Here is a 20,719-nt window from a genome sequence, read left to right on the forward strand (position 1 = left end):
AAAGATGAATAATAATCCAGAACATACAAGAAATAATTTGTATAGTAGATCCATGGTATCCATTCACTTATAATTTTGTATTCATTATAATTTCCCGAACATAAAATTTATCTTTGGCAATATTATAAAGTTCTTTCATCGAAGTCTTTCCTGTGCTCTTTACCAAATTATAAAAAGTACCATTTACATCCTTTAGTAATGCATACGGCGAATCGAATTCTTGAATAATTCCTGAATGTAATACCTAAAAATTTTAAAAATTTAAATGAAACTCATATTTATTTATATTAATTTACGTCATAAAACTTACCATAACTCTGTCCGAATCGATAATAGTGTGTAATCTATGTGCTATCGTTAATACTGTACAAGATTTGAAATTCTCCCGAATAATTTTTTGAATACGGGTGTCAGTTCTGCAAGAAATTTAATACGTTCGTAAGTTAATATATGTATTTTATAATTTTAAATATTGTTTTGATTTCATGTAATCATATGTTTGTATATTAAATTACTTAAAAATGAAAAATAATTATATCATTCGATTTTAAGATTTATCGTACTTACTCGCATATAAGGCAAGGGTTCTATTCATTTTTTACTGTTTCAAATTACTAGGTCGGTACGCGCGAGCGAAATATTCTTTGCTTTTACGCGAATACAAAGAATTTTTTGTAATTTTTTGTATTCGCTATTTTAACTAGATGCTTACCCTCTTGTATTTAAAAACAACTATTGTATCTGAGTCGTTTGAATTATACTTGAATATTGTCAGAAGTAAAGATGGATAGTAATAGGAAAAGCAAAACTGTTGCATTGAATTCCAGATTGATATTCGAAAATCACACGGAAGCCTGATATAAGCCTGACCAGAATTCGGAGAAACTCATAAGTGTAATCGATGGAAAGTGGATTCGACTGTTAAGAATTGGCAAAAAAAACGTTCCAAAAAGCACGATTGCACCCCGAACGCCTTGGAAAAACTGCAAACAAGAGTCAAGAAGTTCGCAAACCACACTTTTGGCCAAAGAACTAGGCATCTAGAATATAATTGTACAATCCTTGTCGACTCCTAGGCTTTTGAATTCGCTAAAACCCATAAAAAAGACAAGGATATAAGACCAGTCGTTGATAAAAGATACGCTCCCACCATAACACTGGGAAAATGGGTACACAACTTTGTGCGTCGACATGCTGCCATTAATCCCTACAGCGTCAAGCAATCTCTAGAGGTTTTAAACAAAATGGATAATATTAACTCGCAAGAAGTTAAGTATATGATAGTGCTGGACTACAAAGCGTTATATCTGTTCGTTAAACAGGAACCCTGTTTCTGTCATCTAAGAGATATCCTACTCAGCAATATCCCTTCTCTAGAAAAGAAAAGAAAATGTATCTTAGAACTGGTGCACCTTACCGCTTTTTCTGCTCTATCTAGCTTCAAAGGCATTACATACATGCAACAAAAAGGAATAGCCATGGGAAGCCCCTTCGCAGGCTCGTTTTGTAAATTAGAAAAAGCGGTGCTGCCGAAATATGAAGCGCGAATGATAATATATGCCAGGTACGTAGACGATGTACTTATATTCTGGAACGTTAAGCCCAACATACAAGGTTTTATAAAAAGAATAAATAACACAGATTCGGCTTGGAGATAGAACTAGAGCAGAAAAACAACAAAATTGTACATTTCCTGTATCATTATATACATATTAACCACCTAGGACAATTCAGTACTAAAGTCTACAGAAAGCCCTCATATAACCCCATATTTATCTCGTGGATCTCGCACGATCCCCCTTCATATAAGCTGGCAGCGTTCAGAGCGCTTATCACAAGAGCTTATTCGCACTGTAGCAATGCAAAGGACAGAACGGAAGAACTGAAACTTATATATAATTTAGCCAAGAAATAAAAAATCAACTCTGAAGCTATTACTAGCAAGAGCAGGATGCGCCATAAGAAGAAAGACTTACCAAATAACAAAGGGTGTATAATGATCGATTATAACGCATCGCTGAGCAATATCGTTCGACGCATAGGATGAAGTAGACAGAAACACGCTCCCAGGTGTTGATAAAATCCCAGTTACAAACTCTAAGCGACATAATAAATTAATGTATATAGGAGCTACGGGAAGATCCATCAAAGCCAGGTTAGCAGAGCACCAAACAAATATAAGAGACGAACAACCGTGCACTGCGCTGTCCACTTATGCGGATCCACAAGACGTCAAAGCTGAGTGGAACCAAGCAAGTCTACTGCAAGAAGTTCGTGACCGTAAATACGGACACTACGCGGAAGCTTGGCAAATTTGTAAATCGAACCATAAAGGCCTCGCAATCAATTTTCGAGAATCTACAAAAGTATCGGCAGCATGGTCCTCTAGCTTAATTTAAACCATGTTATTTTAGAAAGATAGTATGTACGTATTATTGTACGTTCGCGTTTATAATTTTTTGTATCGTCATTTGGTATTTTAATTTATTTGAAGTTTACGCTTTGTATTATTCCGGTTGCAAGGTAAAGATGATGTACGTACGCCGCAACGGAATATATTTCAAAAATTCGAAACGCATGTTCGTTTTTTTATTTCGTACTAAGCGTTCGATTTTTACAGTCGCTGTAACCGTTTGTTTTTAGTTCGTTTTGTTTAGTTCTTTTCTTGGGAAAGGTCATTTAACAAAACCGAAAACGTTTCGAAGTAATAAAAATTGGGCAGCACGTTCATAAGGTGTCGTAGTAAGTTGTTTAACATAACAAGCGATAAACATAAGTAACAATCACGAAATTATGTCGAACACCAGCTTAGTCGTAGAGACCTCCATGTATTTTTAATTAATGAAATTCTTTCTATAAAAATATAAATTTGTTTAAAACTTCTCTTTGCTTTGTAGAACAAGTAACTACACTTGAAAGCCCTTATTTCCAATAAAAACATGTCTGATTCCAAAGATTATAAAAGTAAATTTTCCTTACTTCCGAGAGTTGTTTAGGAGTAGTGCAATGACAGCAGAATGATTGGTTTGCAGTGTAAATTTCTTTTATTTCAAGTTTTTCACACTTTTTTTTCTATGATGTTTATGCACTAGAACAGTGTATGTTTGGTAAGCACAAAACGCAATTATTTTTATTTTGTAAGTAAATAATAACTGAAAATTTTTCACGTTTAGCATAATATAATTAAAACTATGTTTTAAAACAATTGTTAAAATTTAAATTCATATGTAATGCACCCTAGAATATTTAGCACAGAAATGTTTAGTAGAAAGAATATACTCTACTAAAAACTGTTAACACTTAAAACTCTAAACACACAAAATTCCTGTTATTTATTTGGGAATATATCTAATTTTTCCGATATAAATTATAAATATATAATTTGTGAGAACAGCGAAACAAACAAATAATAATAATTAATTAAATAAAGGCTCACACAATAGTTCATACGGTTACTTTAAAATGCAAAAGCACAAAACACAGTCATCTTACGTTTTATCGATATTAGATGTTGCTTCGTCCATGACAAGAATTTTATTCTGACAGAGGATTGTCCTGGCAAGACAAATTAATTGTCTTTCTCCTACGCTGAAATTACGTCCTCCTTCTGTTAAATGCGTATCCATTCCTCCAGGCAAATTTTTTATAACATCTTTCAACTGTACCTATAGCATTTTATTCAACAAGTATGTGATTAGTAGGATTATCTAAGAAATTTATACACTGCAGCACTGTTTATACACATTTTATGAAATCAGACCTGTCCTATAATGAAAAATAAGTAATTAATCTAGATATAAATTTCGATTACACCATACTGTAAAACATTATAGTTGTAGTTAAAACCATAAATTCAAGGTTTTTACCAAAAAATTTGGTTTTAGTGTTCAGTATTGGTGTAGACATGATTCACATTTCTAGCAATAAACTTTAAAATTATTTTTAAATTTTCAAGGCTGAAATGCCACTGAATACGAATAGTATTGTGTTACTGATAACAGTTTTACCTTCCTGGCTGTTACAACAGAACACGGGAAAATATTGTAATCATCTGAAATTTTTAATTTCTTGTTAATATTGCCGCGGCTCACCTTTTCCACCGTGTCATTCGTGGTGCAGGAGTTAGCGTCTTCGCCTGTCAGAAGGAGGTTCTCGTTTCGAACCCCTTTGATGATGTTTTTTTTTTTTTGTATGTACGTTCTCTCGATCTGAGAACACATGGTAATTTGTTATCATTCACATATTCTAACCATGTCCTCACAGTATATAATCGCGAGCTCTCAGGTTGACGGCGATTATTGTTCCAGCACTGAAAGCTGCAGCCGTTGTACATTCTCTGAGTGAATAAACACCACTTTGTGTTCCTAACGACTGGTTGCCGTTTGTCTCCGCGACAATATCTTGGACGTTTCAACGTAACTTCGGTTACATTTCTCATGTTAGAATTTTGTAATCGTGTAAGATTTCACTCTCTGACTTTCTGGAAACGTGATGTTTTGACATGTATGTATGCGTGTTTGTGTCTGTGTTTAGGTCTGTTTCGTTTAAAATCTTAAGATGGAGAATTATAAAGAAACAAAATTTCGCTTGGTTACTTGTTTATAACGGGTGATTGAAAACATTAAATATTTATGGTAAAATTTCGAGGAAATAGGTAGATAGAGGAGAGTCACATATATCTCGAGAGGGGTCAAACATATTGAAGATTTTACTCGTTGTTAGCATTTACAATTTTTTATATAACTCATCCCTATTCTTAATATTAAGCTTTAACCATTTCATAATAATTAATAATAATACACTTTTTATAACAAAATCTCTCAAAAGATGACTCCACACAGTTTCCTTTTTTATTATTGATATAAAATGTAGATTTCCAAGAAAGTTATGTAACTCAGCTGTGTTTTTTTAGCTTTGTATTCATTCGTATCGCAAATATATAAAGTTTATATTCAAACTTTTAAGAACGGTTCTTCGTAATTTCATTATCATTCTTAACCCTGGGCTCATTGCCCGTCGGTGTCTGATGCCTTTTCCATTATTTCCTTCTATTTCTCTATATCCATTGCCAATTTTGCATCAAATTAATATATTTTGTTAATTCAAACATCATTTCTACTAATTTCTTCAAAGTTAGGTAATATTTTACATAGGCAGAATTTGCATTTATTAAATAATATGATAGCTGCATAATATAATAACAGCTGATCTTTTGTCTGTGAGATGTAAACTATGTTTAGTTAATTCAATTAATATTACACGATTCAGTTTTTGATTTATAAAGATAATAATGTGAAAATTGAGTAAATGATATGTTGTAAAACTTTAATATTAAGTTTTATAAAAGAACCCTGAAATAGACACATTACTTTTAACAGAATAAATGAAAATTTATATGACAATTTTCGTAATGACTTTCGTGTCTATAAATTAAAATTTTATCATAAAAAAGAATGGGCTAGTCTTGGAAATAATATAAAATCACAAATAAATGAAAAGGACGTTTATAACAGATACGTATAAGCAGTTCCCTACTGTAATAAAAACACACACACAAAAAAAAATCAAAACAAAGCTATGAATTTAAAATATTCGATTATTTCTTACCTTTTCAATTGCTTGCCATAACATTTCCTCTGAATATTCATTGAATGGGTCGATGTTTCTACGAAGAGGACCAGTAAATAACACCGGATCCTATAAACAACATACAAGCTGTATTTATTGTGTTCATGTTTGAATTCGTTAAAAATAAAATAACAACTTTGCATTCAAAAAAAAAATTCCACGACATATTTTAATAATCAACGTGAATAGAAAGAAAAATAATGTAAGCATCTTTTTATATACATTGACAGTACAATGGAATTTATATATATCTTACAAACTTTAAGTGATGCAATATTAAAAAATATGCAATTAGATTACATTTCATTCAACTTGCGTGCTCGAAGTTACTTTAATTGTATGAGTGCTTTTTTGCTAATACAAAGGGAAAATTCAAATACTAAGAGAAAGAATCGTATTTGTAATACAAACTAAAACTTTTTAAGAACTGAAACTCTACTTCTCTAATTCTGTATAAAGTTCTTGAAAGTTTCTAAAAAATACAGTTTATTTCCATTAACGCCCAGTAGAAATTATTCAGACTTGCTTGTACAGGATCAGACTGCAGCCTGATTATCGAATTACTGGACATTCAGGGTTATCGGGTACCTATTTAATAATATTGTATTGTATATTTATGTGAGAGGCAGGCATTGAGCTAATTAAATGATTTAATTAATTAAAGTAATATTTTAATCCAATACCTTCCCAGGAAAAAGGGCAAACAAAAGGTCAAAGACGAGAGAAGACCAACCCAGACAAAACCCACACACATGGTATTTGTCCCCAATTCTTAACAGTTAAGACCAATTAAATGTCTCTCTGATTTAAATAATTATTACTAAGGTCGCAAGACAAATTCTGATTTTGGTCACTACTTACAATTTATTCCATTTTTTATCGGTCCAAATTTTTATCCCAAAATTAAATATCGGTCAATGACAATAACATATGTAATAAATCTGAAGATGAATATAAAAATATTTCTACATTTTTTTTTATTGTTTTGTTGTTTCTTAAAGTTTAATTTATTTAAATTTATTATATGTAAAGTAAGTTTATTTACTAAATGCTAATATTTTAAACCGCTTTAATATTTCGGTGTAAATTTGAACAACGAATTTTAAAATTTTAAATAAGAGATATACTGAAATTTTCTTTTATTTACAATGATTACGTCACTTCTACAAAAAGTAGAACACAAGACGACTTTCACCCACATTTCAGTCTGGGGGGAAAGGCCGCCAGGTGTCGTAGTTGTAAACATAACAACCTTTACGTCATCTACCGTTGTGGATGAAATTAGTTAACTGTCAATTACATTTTCTTGCATTTGATTCGCAGGTCGAAAAAAATCGTCATGATTAAATGCCTAAAACTTTAAAAAATTATATAAAATTGAAAATAAATTCAAAACTTTTGAAAAAATCGTAACGGATGGAAAATCACAAAAGAATTTAATATAAATTTGAAAAAAAGATTGAAAAAAATTCACATATAAAAATAATATGTGACAATAAAAAAAGATTTTTTCTTTACTAGAGGTAACTGTTTAAAATTTTTTTTCCTAAACGGAAACGAAAAAAACGCGTGGGAAAATTCTTAAAGAATTTTCCACGCTTCTTCTCCACAACTAAGTGGTAGTGCCACATCTGACTGTTCCACTGTTAAGAGGATATTGTATCATCAACATCTTTCACCACAAGAAAGACCACTAGAACAATTTGTTATACTAATCTGTCTTAATCCCATACATACTTCAGATTCATCATGATACTCCTATTGGAAGTCATTTAGATTTGCAGAAAATGCAACAAAATTTCAATCACGATTTTATGGGCCCACGATGAAACAAGATATCCGAAATTATTGTCAGAGTTGTCAATGCTGTGCTATATATAAAAAAAAGGGAAAGATAAACGAAACGAAGCTGAACTACAGTTGTTTTCTCCTTTAACCCAATTATTTGAGTGGACTACCATAAATATTGTGGGTCACTTGCCAATTTCAACAAATGGGAACAAGTATATATTGGTAATTATAGATCATTTTAGCCAATATGCTGAAGCCATATCTTTACCCAATATTCATAGTAAAACAATTGCTAACGCCTTTGTCACACACATTGTCTTCGGACATTCAACACCTGTTCAACTCCTTACTCATCGTGCACCTAACTTAATATCAAAAATGTTTAAAGAAGTGTGCGACTTATTTCATATTAAAAGACTTCCTACCACTGCGTATCATCCAGCATGCAATGGGATAGTAGAAAGGTTCAATAAAACTCTTATTGATATAACTAGCACTTAGGCCCGGCGTTGCTCGGGTGAAAATAACGATAGCGAAGATTAAGATTATTACGTTATAGTCACAAAAGAAAAAGAGTAATTTCATCAACGAACTAAGTATTTCTAAAGGAAAGTCGAATTTGAAAATCGAGTGTTCTAAAGTTGTTCGATTTTCACGACGTGTTCTGATTATATCGTTCGATTTTCATCGAATGTTCTAAAGAAAAAAAGTCGAGAAAAACCGAACTAATCTGTTTAAATTTGAAAATCGAATATGTTCTAACATATTACTCTTTTTCATTTTTTTCCTCTAGCGCTTGTAAAACTTACACGTCGTTTTCTCTTGTTCTCCATTGTTACTTATCACTTACATTGTCGATGGAAGTGTTAAGCCTTAATCCTGTCCCTCTCCCCGTGGGAAAAAATTTCGAAAAATCACCTCTTAGTGTACGTTTTCGTGACGTACCGTAACTACGTACCAAATTTCCACTTTCAACTCTTAACTGTTTCGGCTTGGCCGAATGGCCGAGCGGTAAAGGTGGCAGACTACCGCTTTGGGAGACCCGGGATCTAATCCGAGCGGGTCGAATAATCCCCAGGAATTTTTCGGGAAGTGGTCCGTTCGGATATGTCGAGCCCCATCCCTCACCACCCGGTCGCCCCATTGTGGGCCTGGCCGAACCCATAATGGGCCTACTAAAAGAGGCCCTCTTAGTGCCCACAGGGCGGAAAGAGTTAAAAAAAAACCGTTTGGGCTCTTAACATTTCCATTGTTACCTAACACTTCCATTGTTGACATTTCCATTGCTACTTAACACTTCCATTGTTTATGGAAGTGTTAAGACTTAATCCTGTCCCTCTCCCCTGTGGAGAGGAATTTCGAAAAATCCTTTCTTAGTGTGCGTTCTCGTGACGTCCCCAACTGTGTACCAAATTTCAACTTTCAACTCCTAACCGTTTGTGCTCTGCGCTGATGATGATTATTATTATTAATATTATTATAAATAAATAACGACTAACCCGTTACAAAGCTATACATCCACAAGAGCCGAATTATCAAACTAGAGTTGGCTATAATAAATAAATAATTAATAAAACAATTTGGCACTAGAGCCTGGCGTTAGGCGCCATCTCGTACTAAACTTAATAATTATAATTAAATTAAATAAATAATTTTAATAGTTTGGAACTGGAGGAAAAGAAATCGGCCCGAAGCGGGACTCGAACCCGCAACTTCTGCTATCCGTGCAGACACGTTACCAGTTACGCTACCAGGACCTTCAGTCTGATCGCCTCCTCCAGTATATATAAGCTAACATGACGACCATTCTTTTCCTCCAGTTCCAAATTATTAAAATTATTTATTTAATTTAATTATAATTATTAAGTTTAGTAAGAGATGGCGCCTAATGCCAGGCTCTAGTGCCAAATTGTCTTATTAATTATTTATTTATTATAGCCAACTCTAGCCCGATAATTCGGCTCTTGTGGATGTATTATTATTATTATTATTATTATCAACTCGTCTTGATTATATATATACATATCCCACTATGTTGCCAAGGATCAACGGTATTGGGACGAATGGCTTCCCTACGCATTATTTGCATACAATATCACCATCCATGCTTCAATAAATCACAGCCCCCTTTTCTTATTGTATGGAAGAGACCCCAGGTACCCTTTCGATCTTGTCACTAGTCCCACAAATACTAGATACGTCCCACAAGACCTAGAACTAAGTTCAGTCACCTTTATTATCGAAATTATTCAAACCAAGAAACGAATGCAAGTCTACGCTAACCATTTAAAACATGCCACCGCACAATGGAAAATCAAGCAAGCAGAAATTATTAATAAATCTTCTTTTCCAACTTCGACAAGAAAAAAGCCACATACAGAACTTTCCCCTGCCTTAGACCCTTGGGATGCATTTATTTTAGCAGAAATTCCCTAATCCAGTGAAGTAAGAGTAGATTCAGTATCCGATGGCGAAGCGGATTATAATAGAGAATCCTCAATCGTGAAAAAACAACCAAAACAACTTCTTTCACACCCATATGGCTTGAAAAGTCAAGGCCCAGTAGAGGAACAACTGTGGATTCCCCCATCTCCACGAGAAGGTGGAATTTCTAGTTTTGTCTCCCCTTCATCTAGCTCAGGCCTGGACAACCCGCGGCCCGTCACGTTAAACTGTGTGGCCCTCTAAGCAACATTATATATCTATTAAAACTTTTGTTTCCCGTTATGTGTATACCAAAACAATTAAATAAATGAAAATTTGCATGTGTCATTGGTATAATGCGCAAGTGCGAGTACAATAACAATAAAATCTTATTCATTTTGTATTTGTTTTACTTTTTTAAAAGCATGTTTGCCTAAATTGTGGCCCACCGTAATGTTAGGCATGATCAAAGTGGCCCGCGAAACAATTTGGGTTGGCCAGGCCTGATCTAGCTGACCTTCGACATAACCAAAGAGCCAACACTTGACCTAATCCAGACTTTCAACCAAGAATAACTGAAATTCGTTGGCGCTAAATACCACTTATTTACCTGTTCCTTATTGACTTTATACTATATTCCATATACTACATATGTTATGATATGTTAACCATATTAACCACATCTATATTATTTTTATTATATATTCATGAAAAAAACCCAAAGTATGTATGTTATATTTTACTAGACTCATATAATTACAATGCTGTTATTATGTTTATCAATCCTTTTATCAGTTGTATCTTTACTCAATTGAATGTTTCGTAATAATAAACTCCAATTATATCATGTTAATCTCTTATTGAAAATTGCTTTATAATAATTCTTTACACCTGTTCAGGAAAAAGGAAAGAGAGAAAGAGAGAGAAAGAGTAAAAGAAACTAATCTTGTAAAGTTATCATAGTGTTAATATTGTCGACAACTCCTGTCACGGAAATTATCAATTCCAATAACGCGACGCGATAAGGGTATAATTGTATAATACTTAGCTATAATTGTAACAGAAATAGAGAGATTGAGTAAATTTGCTTTTGTAGCATCTTTAATCTAACAACCTTCTAATCCTACGAAAATTCAGCTTGCCCAAGAAGAACAAGCTCGATTTTGAAATGGCCGGAATAATGTGAGAACCTAGATTTTCTCTCGCGTTTTCATGTAGCCTTTCATGAAGAGAAAAAATTATAAATAAAAGTTATAAAACTATTAACGTTTAACTTTTTAATTCAATGCAAATTGTTTCAGAGAGAAACATTTTTATAAAACCTTTTAAATAATAAATTAATAAATAAATTTCTATACAAAAAGCTTTTCCCAACAATTAATAGAAGATAAAAAAATCTGATTATGTTTCTCACCAAATTTACTTTCTCCACTGACACATCTTCCGAATCTGTCACTTGGAACTTTCACCGAAATTTATCTAGTGGCTACAATCTAAAACATTTCCAAAAAAAGGCAATAGAAAAGATGGGGTAGACCCTCAATAGAAGTGAGGGTCAATGACGATCGGGGATGACGAGAGTTTGACCTCGCCTGGCTCTCGCTTAGATGCCTCCACGTAGCCCTCCTTGGTTAGAGTCCACCTTCAAAACAGGAACGAACTTCTTTAAACCAACTTCGAAGAAAGGGAATTTCGTCCAAGTGGACTTTTTTAAGTGACTCCAGCAGACAAGAACTCCTTAAATAAGTGAACTCTTGAGACCTGACAGGACTCCATAAAGACATCTTTAGAAAGAAGAGAAAAGCAACTCAGTAAACCCAGTGAATTCCTTCATAATCCTGAATTCGGGAAATTAAAGCATGTATTCAAAGATCTAGATGTAAACTCTCTTTCTCTGACTCCCGAACTTGGTAGATCGAAGACGTACATATACTGTACCGTAGGCTATAAAATACTAGTATTCTTGTAGACTTAATATTAATCTTTGTGCACTTAGTTAAATAAATGGATAATTGTTATCGTTAAATGGATGTTTGGTGTACTTCCCTAACCGCATTGTCTCTCATGTCCATACATCTTCGACATACTGGTGTCCATACCAGTCGACTTTGGCATATTGGTGTCATTCTGACAGCACTAAAAAGGCAGGACGCACACTAAAAAAAGATTTTTCGAAATTCCTCCCCACGGGGGAGAGGGACAGGATTAAGTCTTAACACTTCCATCAACAATGGAAGTGTTAAGTAACAATGGAAGTGTCAAGTAACAATGGAAGTGTCAAGTAACAATGGAAGTGTCAAGTAACAATGGAAGTGTCAAGTAACAATGGAAGTGTCAAGTAACAATGGAAGTGTCAAGTAACAATGGAAGTGTCAAGTAACAATGAAAGTGTCAAGTAACAATGGAAGTGTCAAGTAACAATGGAAGTGTCAAGTAACAATGGAAGTGACAACAATGGAAATGTTACGTAACAATGAAATTGTTAAGAGAAAGCGACGTGCAAGACGCAGATGCAGTTGTTTTTAGTTTTTGCGGGAAATCGAACATAATTTTAGACCCATCTAACAATTCTCTAATTAGTCTAGAAACAGGGGGACCCAATTCTTGCATTCTGTGAAAACGGGTAAAGTTAACTATAACGTAATAATCTTAATCTTCGCTATTGTTACTTTTGCCCAAGCAACGCCGGGCCTACCTGCTAGTAAATAAATAATACACATGTGAAGTAAAATAGCAAAATTAATGTATAAATACACAATGCATTAATAAATACGCATGAAAGTTGAAATGACCACAATTGAAAATAGCCTTTCATCATGTTTTTTTTTTTTTTTTTTGGTTAAAGTCAATATAAAATAGAATACCTGATATACGGAATTATAAAGAATGTTAGTAATTGTAATATAACCAACCTGTTATGAAAGAACTTATTAACCTATATAACAGAAAGTGACAATATTTGGCAATAAACTATAATAAAAGCGAACTAGGAGCAATAATAGTTGATATCATTATTTATTACGGTAATATATTCATACAGTAGAACCTCGATTATCCGGACCTCTATTATCCGGATTGTTCAAAATAAACAAAAATTGTACGAATTTGCTGATTTGCACTTGGCGAATTGTGACACTGTTTATGTACATACGTGATGGAATGCATGGAACAAAATTTTGAAAAGACCATTAGTAAATTCCAGTAACACAGTAAAAAGTGGTAAAGGAGACATTGCGAAAGCAATGGCACAAATTTCAACATGTGCTGAATGTCACGAAGAAGATGTAACCGAGTGGTTAAATTGCGGTGCGAATGATCCTGGATTCCAAGTTTTGAATGATGAGGAAATAATTAAAGTAATATCTGTCTCAGATGAACAAGATCGAGAAGACGAAGAAGAGATTTGCGAAGTAAGAGATATTGGTCCTACACATTCTGAAGCTTTTCAGTGCTTAGATGTCGCCATGAAATGGTTTGAGAGCTAAGAAGAGTGAAACTCAGGAAAACTTATATGCTTAAAAGTATTCGCGATTTAGCAGCTTCAAAAAGAACAGCTAGCTTTAAACAAAAATCGTTAATTGAATTTCTTAATAAAAAAGAATTTAATATTGAAGCTATATGTAAATCTAGACAAATAAAAATTATTCATACTGTATGTACTGTACATGTCTTTCACCGTCAATTATTATTATTTTTCGATTATCCGGATTTTTCCTTATCCGGATTACCTTCATCCCCAATTAGTCCGGATAACAGAAGTTCTACTGTAGTATATCTTTTATTTTATGTATTTTTCTGTTTAGATTACATGGCGTATCTTCAACGTGAGATAAATTGTTTTAAAAACAATATATACAAATTAATATACAAATCTCCAGTAGAACCAGGAAATGGAAGAAGAATTGTAACTTAATTCCCATATTAAAGAGTACAAATTCCCAGTTAATCAAGCCATGGGTTTTGGATTAGGTGAGTCGTCTCCACACTGTGTTTTCGTGCTTGGTTTGTATCGTTAACATCGTGTTTATCACTTGCGAAAATTTTCTTCAAGAGGTTAATGTTTCATTCTGTTTTGCTGACATCTTGACAAACTCTTACGCGTTTTTCAGTTTTCGTTTAGGTGTTAACGAGTGAGTATTGTATTGAATTTTTACTGGCGTTCAGTTATGATATTATTTGGTATTGACAATCTCTTGCCAGAACAAAGAAAATTAAATATAAAAGTTTTTTTCTTATTTGGCAACCCAGAGAAAACTGGGTTGCCAAATAATAATCAAAATTTTATTACTTATTTGGATTGATTATAATTTACGTACTGTCCTCACGGAAGCGTCAAAACAATTAAAAATTTGCAGAAAACACAAGCAGTCATCTCTGTAGTCATGATTCAACAGGCAGAACTTTTCTGTATTATTTTCTGTCAAATTCTAATCCAAACATGATGACTGCAAGGCAATCTGTTGTAGCAATCCGATCACAAAGAAATTATATTATTGCCTTATCAAGATTGTTCAACAATATATTCTGGTAAATAAAATATATTACATATGCAACCAAACCGAATGATGACGAAGCAGGTTTTAAGTTTAAGTTCAGTGAAAATAACGATCATTTCATGCAAGCAGTATTTATAGCAATAAGTATACTGACTAAAAATTTAAAAACAAAAATTAAATAATTCTATACACTAATAAAGAGTTTCTTTAAACCTATTGTAATTTACTTGAGGAATAATTGAGATTTTACTGCGTAGATCTCGAAGACCAATATTTTTAGTGTCAATCCCATCGATGGTTATCGTTCCTGTTGGCTCTGTCATACGGAATAAAGTAGCAATTATAGAACTCTTTCCGGCTCCTGTTCGTCCAACAATTCCTATCTACATTCGAACATAAAATTACAACATTGCTCAAAAGAATTACGAAAAATAAATGTTTTAATCAACTCACCTTTTCTCCTGGCTTAATAAGAAAGGATAAATTATCTAAAACAATACTTCTGTCATTCAAATATTTCAAAAAAACATTTTTAAATTCAATTTCTCCTTTCTGAGGCCAATCGGCAGGTGGTTGTTCGTCAGGAGAAGATTCGTAGGCTGATTCTGGTTTTAACTCGCTATAATTCAGTATACGTGCAACGGAATTCATCTGAAAAATAGTGAGATAATCTGCAATTAACAATTATTCGCAATTCGCTCTGAGACTTTTATTTCTCTAATCTCTAAGGGATAAGAGTTTAAAAGTCAAGTTAAATTTAAACAGGATCACTTGGTCTGTCAGAATTGTCTTTATTTCCAACTACAGGTATACCTCAAGTTACGTTTTTTCGAGTTAAGTCGTTCTCGATTATACGTCGTTTGTCAAAAAAAATCTTTGGAAAAATAAAAATGAAGCTTAAGTCATTTCATTCGACTGGCTGTCTGTCTGTCAGAAATATTGAAGTCGTAATATCACTAGAAAAGCGTTAAAAGCACATAAAATTATGTTACTGTACAATAAATAAGAATAAAAGTATATAAAATCATATTAAGATACTCAGAATCAGAATCGCAATATCAGAATCAGCTGTTGATGCTGACGATCCACAGCCGTCTACGTCCGCGATGTAAATTAACAAACTGAATGTAAATATTCGCAATATAAATTAGTTTTCTTTACTGTCGCAAAATAATTTGAATAACTGTATTGTTATTTAACCTTAATGTCTTAGTGCAAACCACATTCACAAATAGAGTCCGCGATGTACTGTAAACATCGCCAAATTGTAAACATTCGTAAATTTAGATTACTTTTTTTCCGTACTGTATTAAAAACTAAAATTTATTTGTTTGTAAGCTTTAAATAGATTCTTATTAACCATATATTATTAAAAATGCATTTATAAATAAAATACAGAACTGGAAATGGTTATTTGTAGTTTAGCCTAGTGACAAGTTTATTCTGGAACCAATCGCCTCTCCTGGAATCAATTACCGACACGGGGCCGGATAATCGCATAGACAAATGAGACAAATGTCTAGGGCCCGGTTTTTTGAAGGGCCTGATCAAACTGGCTATTTTGAAAAGATTTGTAAATAAGATAGTTTACTTTTCTGAATTTTTAAATAAAGTTTATTCATATTTATGTACTTACTTTTAAACTATCTCGACTTTTATTTAAATTATCTTTTTCATTATTCAATTTACCTCTTATGGATAAAATATTATATTATTTATATATTAATCAAAAAGGTTAAATTAAACAATTAATATTTTAAAGTAATATTGTTATTGTATAATAACCAGGGCTGTGGAGTCGGAGTCAGAGTCAGAGTCGTAGAGTTTTGATATTTTAGCCGGAGTCGGAGTCGGGGGAGACTCGAACTCCTTTTCACTTTTCCAATTTATTATGTATATAAAAAACGAAAAAGTATTTCAATCGTGTCACATTTGACTCTCCGAGTTTTTTTTTGCAAATCTATACGTTTGGAGATCTCTCGAACCCAAAAAATGGCAAATAAAGGGAAAAATTCGCGCTTCCACGCGCGAATTTATGTTGGCGTTTAATTTGTTTAATTTCTTTATTCTGCTCCGAACTATTAAACAATATCTCAGAACAAGTAAAGTTTAAGAAACAAAATTTGGCAGAGTAGCGTGTGTATAAAGGGCATTAATGCTATTAAATTTTGATTCTTTATTAAAGGTCGACAGGGTAGAGACATAGAAGGGGTCATGTGTCATATCTCTAGTGTGGTCGGACTTAATAAATATTTTACTCGTTATTAGCATTCACAATCTTATAATATAATCGAGATAAGTTAATAATGATATCATTATTTATTATTACAGTATTACTAAGCTCAGAGTTCAAACGGTTAGAAGTTGAAATTCGGTAAACAGTTAGGATACATCATAAGAATGTACACTAAGAAGGGATTTTTCGAAATTCGTCTCGCGGGGGGAAGAAGGAGAGAGTTAAGGATTATCCCGAAGAACTTTGTTTCTACCGAACTATTTTAGATGCGGTATTTTGCGTTTTTGTGAAAAATCGAACATACTCTTAAACCCATCTAAAAATTCTCTAATTAGTCTCGGAAGAGAGGACCTAATTCTTGCACCCAGTGAAAACGGGTAAAATCGGCTATAATCTAAATATCTTAATCTTCGTTTCGTTACTTTTTGCGTGAGCAACATCTGGCTCATCTGCTAGTTTTTTTAAATTTTTTTTTTATAAAACTCGTCTCTACCTTCAAAATTAAGCTTGAGTTCTAATATGAGAAAAGACAGAAAACGAAATCTTACAAAATTTGAAGGTGATATTTATTTTGCACTGGAAAAAATAAATCACATTGACCACTCTTCGAGTTTGGATGTTAATACGGCAATACTGCACTATCCAGCCATTATCCAAAATACAACATTGATTGTCACAGCATTGCCACCAACCAAGTTTCGGTAGAGCGTTTATTTTCCGCTCTTAAAATTATTAAACATGATTTTAGAACTTCAGTGAATGCTGAATTAATAGAAGTGATTTTTTTGTAAGGAGTAATTCACTTTATAACAGAGATGAAAAATAATAAATTAATAAACGTGGCAAAATAAGCAACCTGTTTTTTACCATGTCTAAATGTTATATTTCTCATTCTTGACTTAGTTTGATGTATCTGTATACTGATATATTACCTAATATACTCGTATATTATGTACTTTACAACGTTTTTATTAAACTAATTTGTTTGTATAAGAATGTACTTACTGGTTTTATTCATACACGCTTACCAAATACCAATGCCATTATCAAACGAGTCAATAAATGTAAACTTATATATTCGGTTGATGTGTCGAATTTTAATGTTTAATTAATTTTTTAAAATCGTCTTGTTTTGTATTTTTTAAAAAATAATCAGAATCGTCGTCATTATTATTTTCTCGGCTGTTATACAGTAAGGCCTATAACAAAGGAAAAGAATGACGATCAGTCAAAAAATGATTTTCTCAGATTTTTACGCTTTCGGACTCGAGAAGCCTCGAAACGTAGAGAAGTGCAAAAGCATTCGGGGTTTTCTCTGTACGCACGGGTGTTAGAATGTGTACCAACCGATTTAGTTCAACCATTTTCAAGCTTAATAACTTCCGTGTTAAACCATCCGACTCCGATTCAAAATCGTGCCTCCTATACAGTCTAACATTCGTACATACAGAAAAAAACCCCAATCTTTTGTATATCTCGACATTTCGATGTGCCCTGAGTCCAAAAATGCGAAAATTAGTGGTGGGATCAGTTTTTGAACGATGGCTACACCTTTCCTCTGTTATATATAACAACAAAAAAGTAAAAATTATCGTATTGACTCATTACTCAGAAGCATATTTTAGCTTTGGAATAAAAAAGTTTCTACGTTCTATCTTTATTAGAACTATATTTATTAATGCTAATATTCTGAGGTCACGTGATGACGTCAGAATTTTCGTGCCTACTTTGTGAACAAGTCCGCCTCTGGTCGAGTCGGAGTCGGAGTCGTGTAAAAATCTACCGACTCCACAGCCCTGATAATAACTTCTGTTAGACATTTAATAAAATAAATTTTATTTTTTTTACATTTATAAACAAACTGCTCAAACTTTTCTAGATAAACTAAAATTTATTGTAGTATATTAAAAATGTATTATTAATAAAAATTTAAGATTTGGTTTAGTTTTTCACATTATTTAGTTTTGTTTTATTTATTGTTTTATATTTTTTGTTTGGTCTCTTTCTTGTGGGGAAGAGAGGGGACCCGGTAAGAAGAAAATGTCTAAAGCCGCAAAGTGGGTTAATCCGGCCCTGTATCGACGTAATGTGAGGTATACCTGTACTCATATTTTTTCTTTATTTCAAGTTTAGTTTCCTATATTATTTCATTTTTGTAAACATTCCTTATATAAGAAATATTTCATTTTTCTTCTTAATCTAAACATATTGTAATTTTATTTATTTTTACTTATATTAAGTATTATGCAACAAACCTATTCGTGTGACATAATTATACATGAAAAATGTTAGCAAATTAAAATTTACATGCCAGTATACAAAAATATCACTGACTGTTAAAAACACGTAAATGGTATTCTTATGTAGATTATCATTAATTGTCCATGAAAACTGAATAACTAATACTAATCTGAGTTATTTCATATAAAATAATTATAAAAATATTAAATTATTCATTTGTGTTAATTATTAATAAATAAAATATTAATATAAAACATACATGATATTCTGTTTCAGATAAATTAAAAGTACACCATTGTATATTCAAAAATATAATGAATTCATAATTTATTATAAGTCCAATTTTGCTTCCTGTATCAACTAAAGATAAGAAAAAGTTAAAAATCACATATATCACGTAATATAGAAATTTTAATACTTTCACTTACTTGAAGGCATTGTAACACATAAAACTACAAACGTGGCAATAATACTTAAAAAACATATAATTTGACTGTAGGTGCAATTCCATCGATTCAATGTCACGTAAATGAACCACGTTGCAGTGTGCTTATCCTGGTATTCGTTAAACGTTGATTTGAATTTATTTTCAACATTAAATGCTTTGATTGTTGTAAGCCCGTAAAGGGATACACTCAGATGAGAAAATACCGGACTTCTCGCTGTTAAAACAAAGTAATTATACAATCTATCTGAAATCACTTTCCGCGGGAATATATTTAACACTCCAACACAACATAGAGTTTTCCTATTCAGCTAAAGTTTTCCTATTCAGACCATTTTATTCAAGTTCTTGCAGAGCCATGACGTTACATTTTTCGCTGACTTTATTTGTTATGTTTTTAATAACAGATTAAAATGTTGTTTGAAGGATGTTCTTCATTATTTATTTCGTTCTGTTTCGTGCTTTCTTCTGTGAGTTGCCTATTAGAATAAATTTTCGAACTAATTTTTTTCGCATAATCTTTATTCACAATATTTGTATATTCCGATACGATTTTAAAGTTTTTGTGTCAATCTGCTTATTATTTACACCAACAAAATGCTCTGAATTGAGAAACTTTAAAGATAGCCACACTGTATTTAATATACTTACATTTTCCTTCCATATATTTTATGCTTTTCAAAACACGGTAATGCGTCGTCCATAAATGGTAAAGTAACATTAAATGTATGAACTTTACTATTAGTAGATAAGGGCAAATAATTCCTTCAGTAACAAACATTCCGATCATTGGACATAATGTCTGAAAAATATAATAAATTGGTATTTACAGAAACTGAATTTTCTATTTTTATTATACATTATGAATTATCAGTTATTTTTACAAATAAATCAAAGTTATCACATTACTCACAAGACAAATTTCTTTGTACAGAAATAAACTTGTAATTTGTTTTGTGCCAATCAAAAGAACACTTGCTGATTAATCAGAATCAACAAAATATTAATTCTCAGTAAAGTTATTAATTAATAAAATAAAATAAAGTGTGGAACACATGGTATTCTATAAGATTACTGTGAGTCTACGAGGGCACAAGGTCAGTACCCTAATTGCCACTTACAAGTCGAGTTGACTCGCCCACTTTGTCTTTTGGATGGGTTTTTATCGAGTGGCGAGGGAGGTGAGCAAGTCGGCAGGTGTTCTTGGATAGACAGGAGACAGGTTTAACAAATAAAACAAGCATTTATTATATTACTAACTATAAGATACAGGATGCTACACAAAGTTCGATACATAGACAGGTCATATGTGGCTAATTGCGATTGTATCGTTTAATATTTTACAGGAGTACCATCTACCAGCTAGGCCTATTTTGCGAGAGAGAGAGTGAGAGAATTAGCTGTCCGCTGATAATTATCTCGGTTAATGTTACCTATGATTCCAAAATGGCGGCTCGT

The 20,719-nt window shown here is 32.5% G+C and overlaps 1 protein-coding gene across 1 annotated transcript; it reads right to left on the reverse strand.

Annotated features, from left to right (window-relative positions):
- Nucleotides 1–67: 67 nt before the first annotated feature.
- On the reverse strand, nt 68–19,254 carry LOC136969049 (ATP-binding cassette subfamily C member 4-like). Its single transcript, XM_067263127.1, has 8 exons — nt 19,245–19,254; nt 19,076–19,176; nt 14,793–14,990; nt 14,567–14,722; nt 5,608–5,697; nt 3,493–3,665; nt 311–416; nt 68–244 (listed from the first exon to the last, which is right to left on the reverse strand). Exons 1-8 carry the CDS (start codon nt 19,252–19,254, stop codon nt 68–70), a joined length of 1,011 nt encoding a protein of 336 aa, XP_067119228.1.
- Between the last annotated feature and the right edge of the window lie 1,465 nt (nt 19,255–20,719).

This window comes from Centruroides vittatus, unplaced genomic scaffold (genome assembly GCF_030686945.1).
Source record: "Centruroides vittatus isolate TY-2023 unplaced genomic scaffold, ASM3068694v2 contig_1697, whole genome shotgun sequence".
Lineage (NCBI taxonomy): Eukaryota > Metazoa > Arthropoda > Arachnida > Scorpiones > Buthidae > Centruroides > Centruroides vittatus.

What these genes read in the sequence shown, in the direction of transcription:
- LOC136969049 (XM_067263127.1), bottom strand. An exon ending in TTATTAAGCCAGGAGAAAAG is followed by an intron (nt 14,723 to 14,792) that starts GTGAGTTGATTA and finishes GTTCGAATGTAG; the next exon opens with ATAGGAATTGTTGGACGAAC. An exon ending in TCGATTCGGACAGAGTTATG is followed by an intron (nt 245 to 310) that starts GTAAGTTTTATG and finishes TAAAATTTTTAG; the next exon opens with GTATTACATTCAGGAATTAT.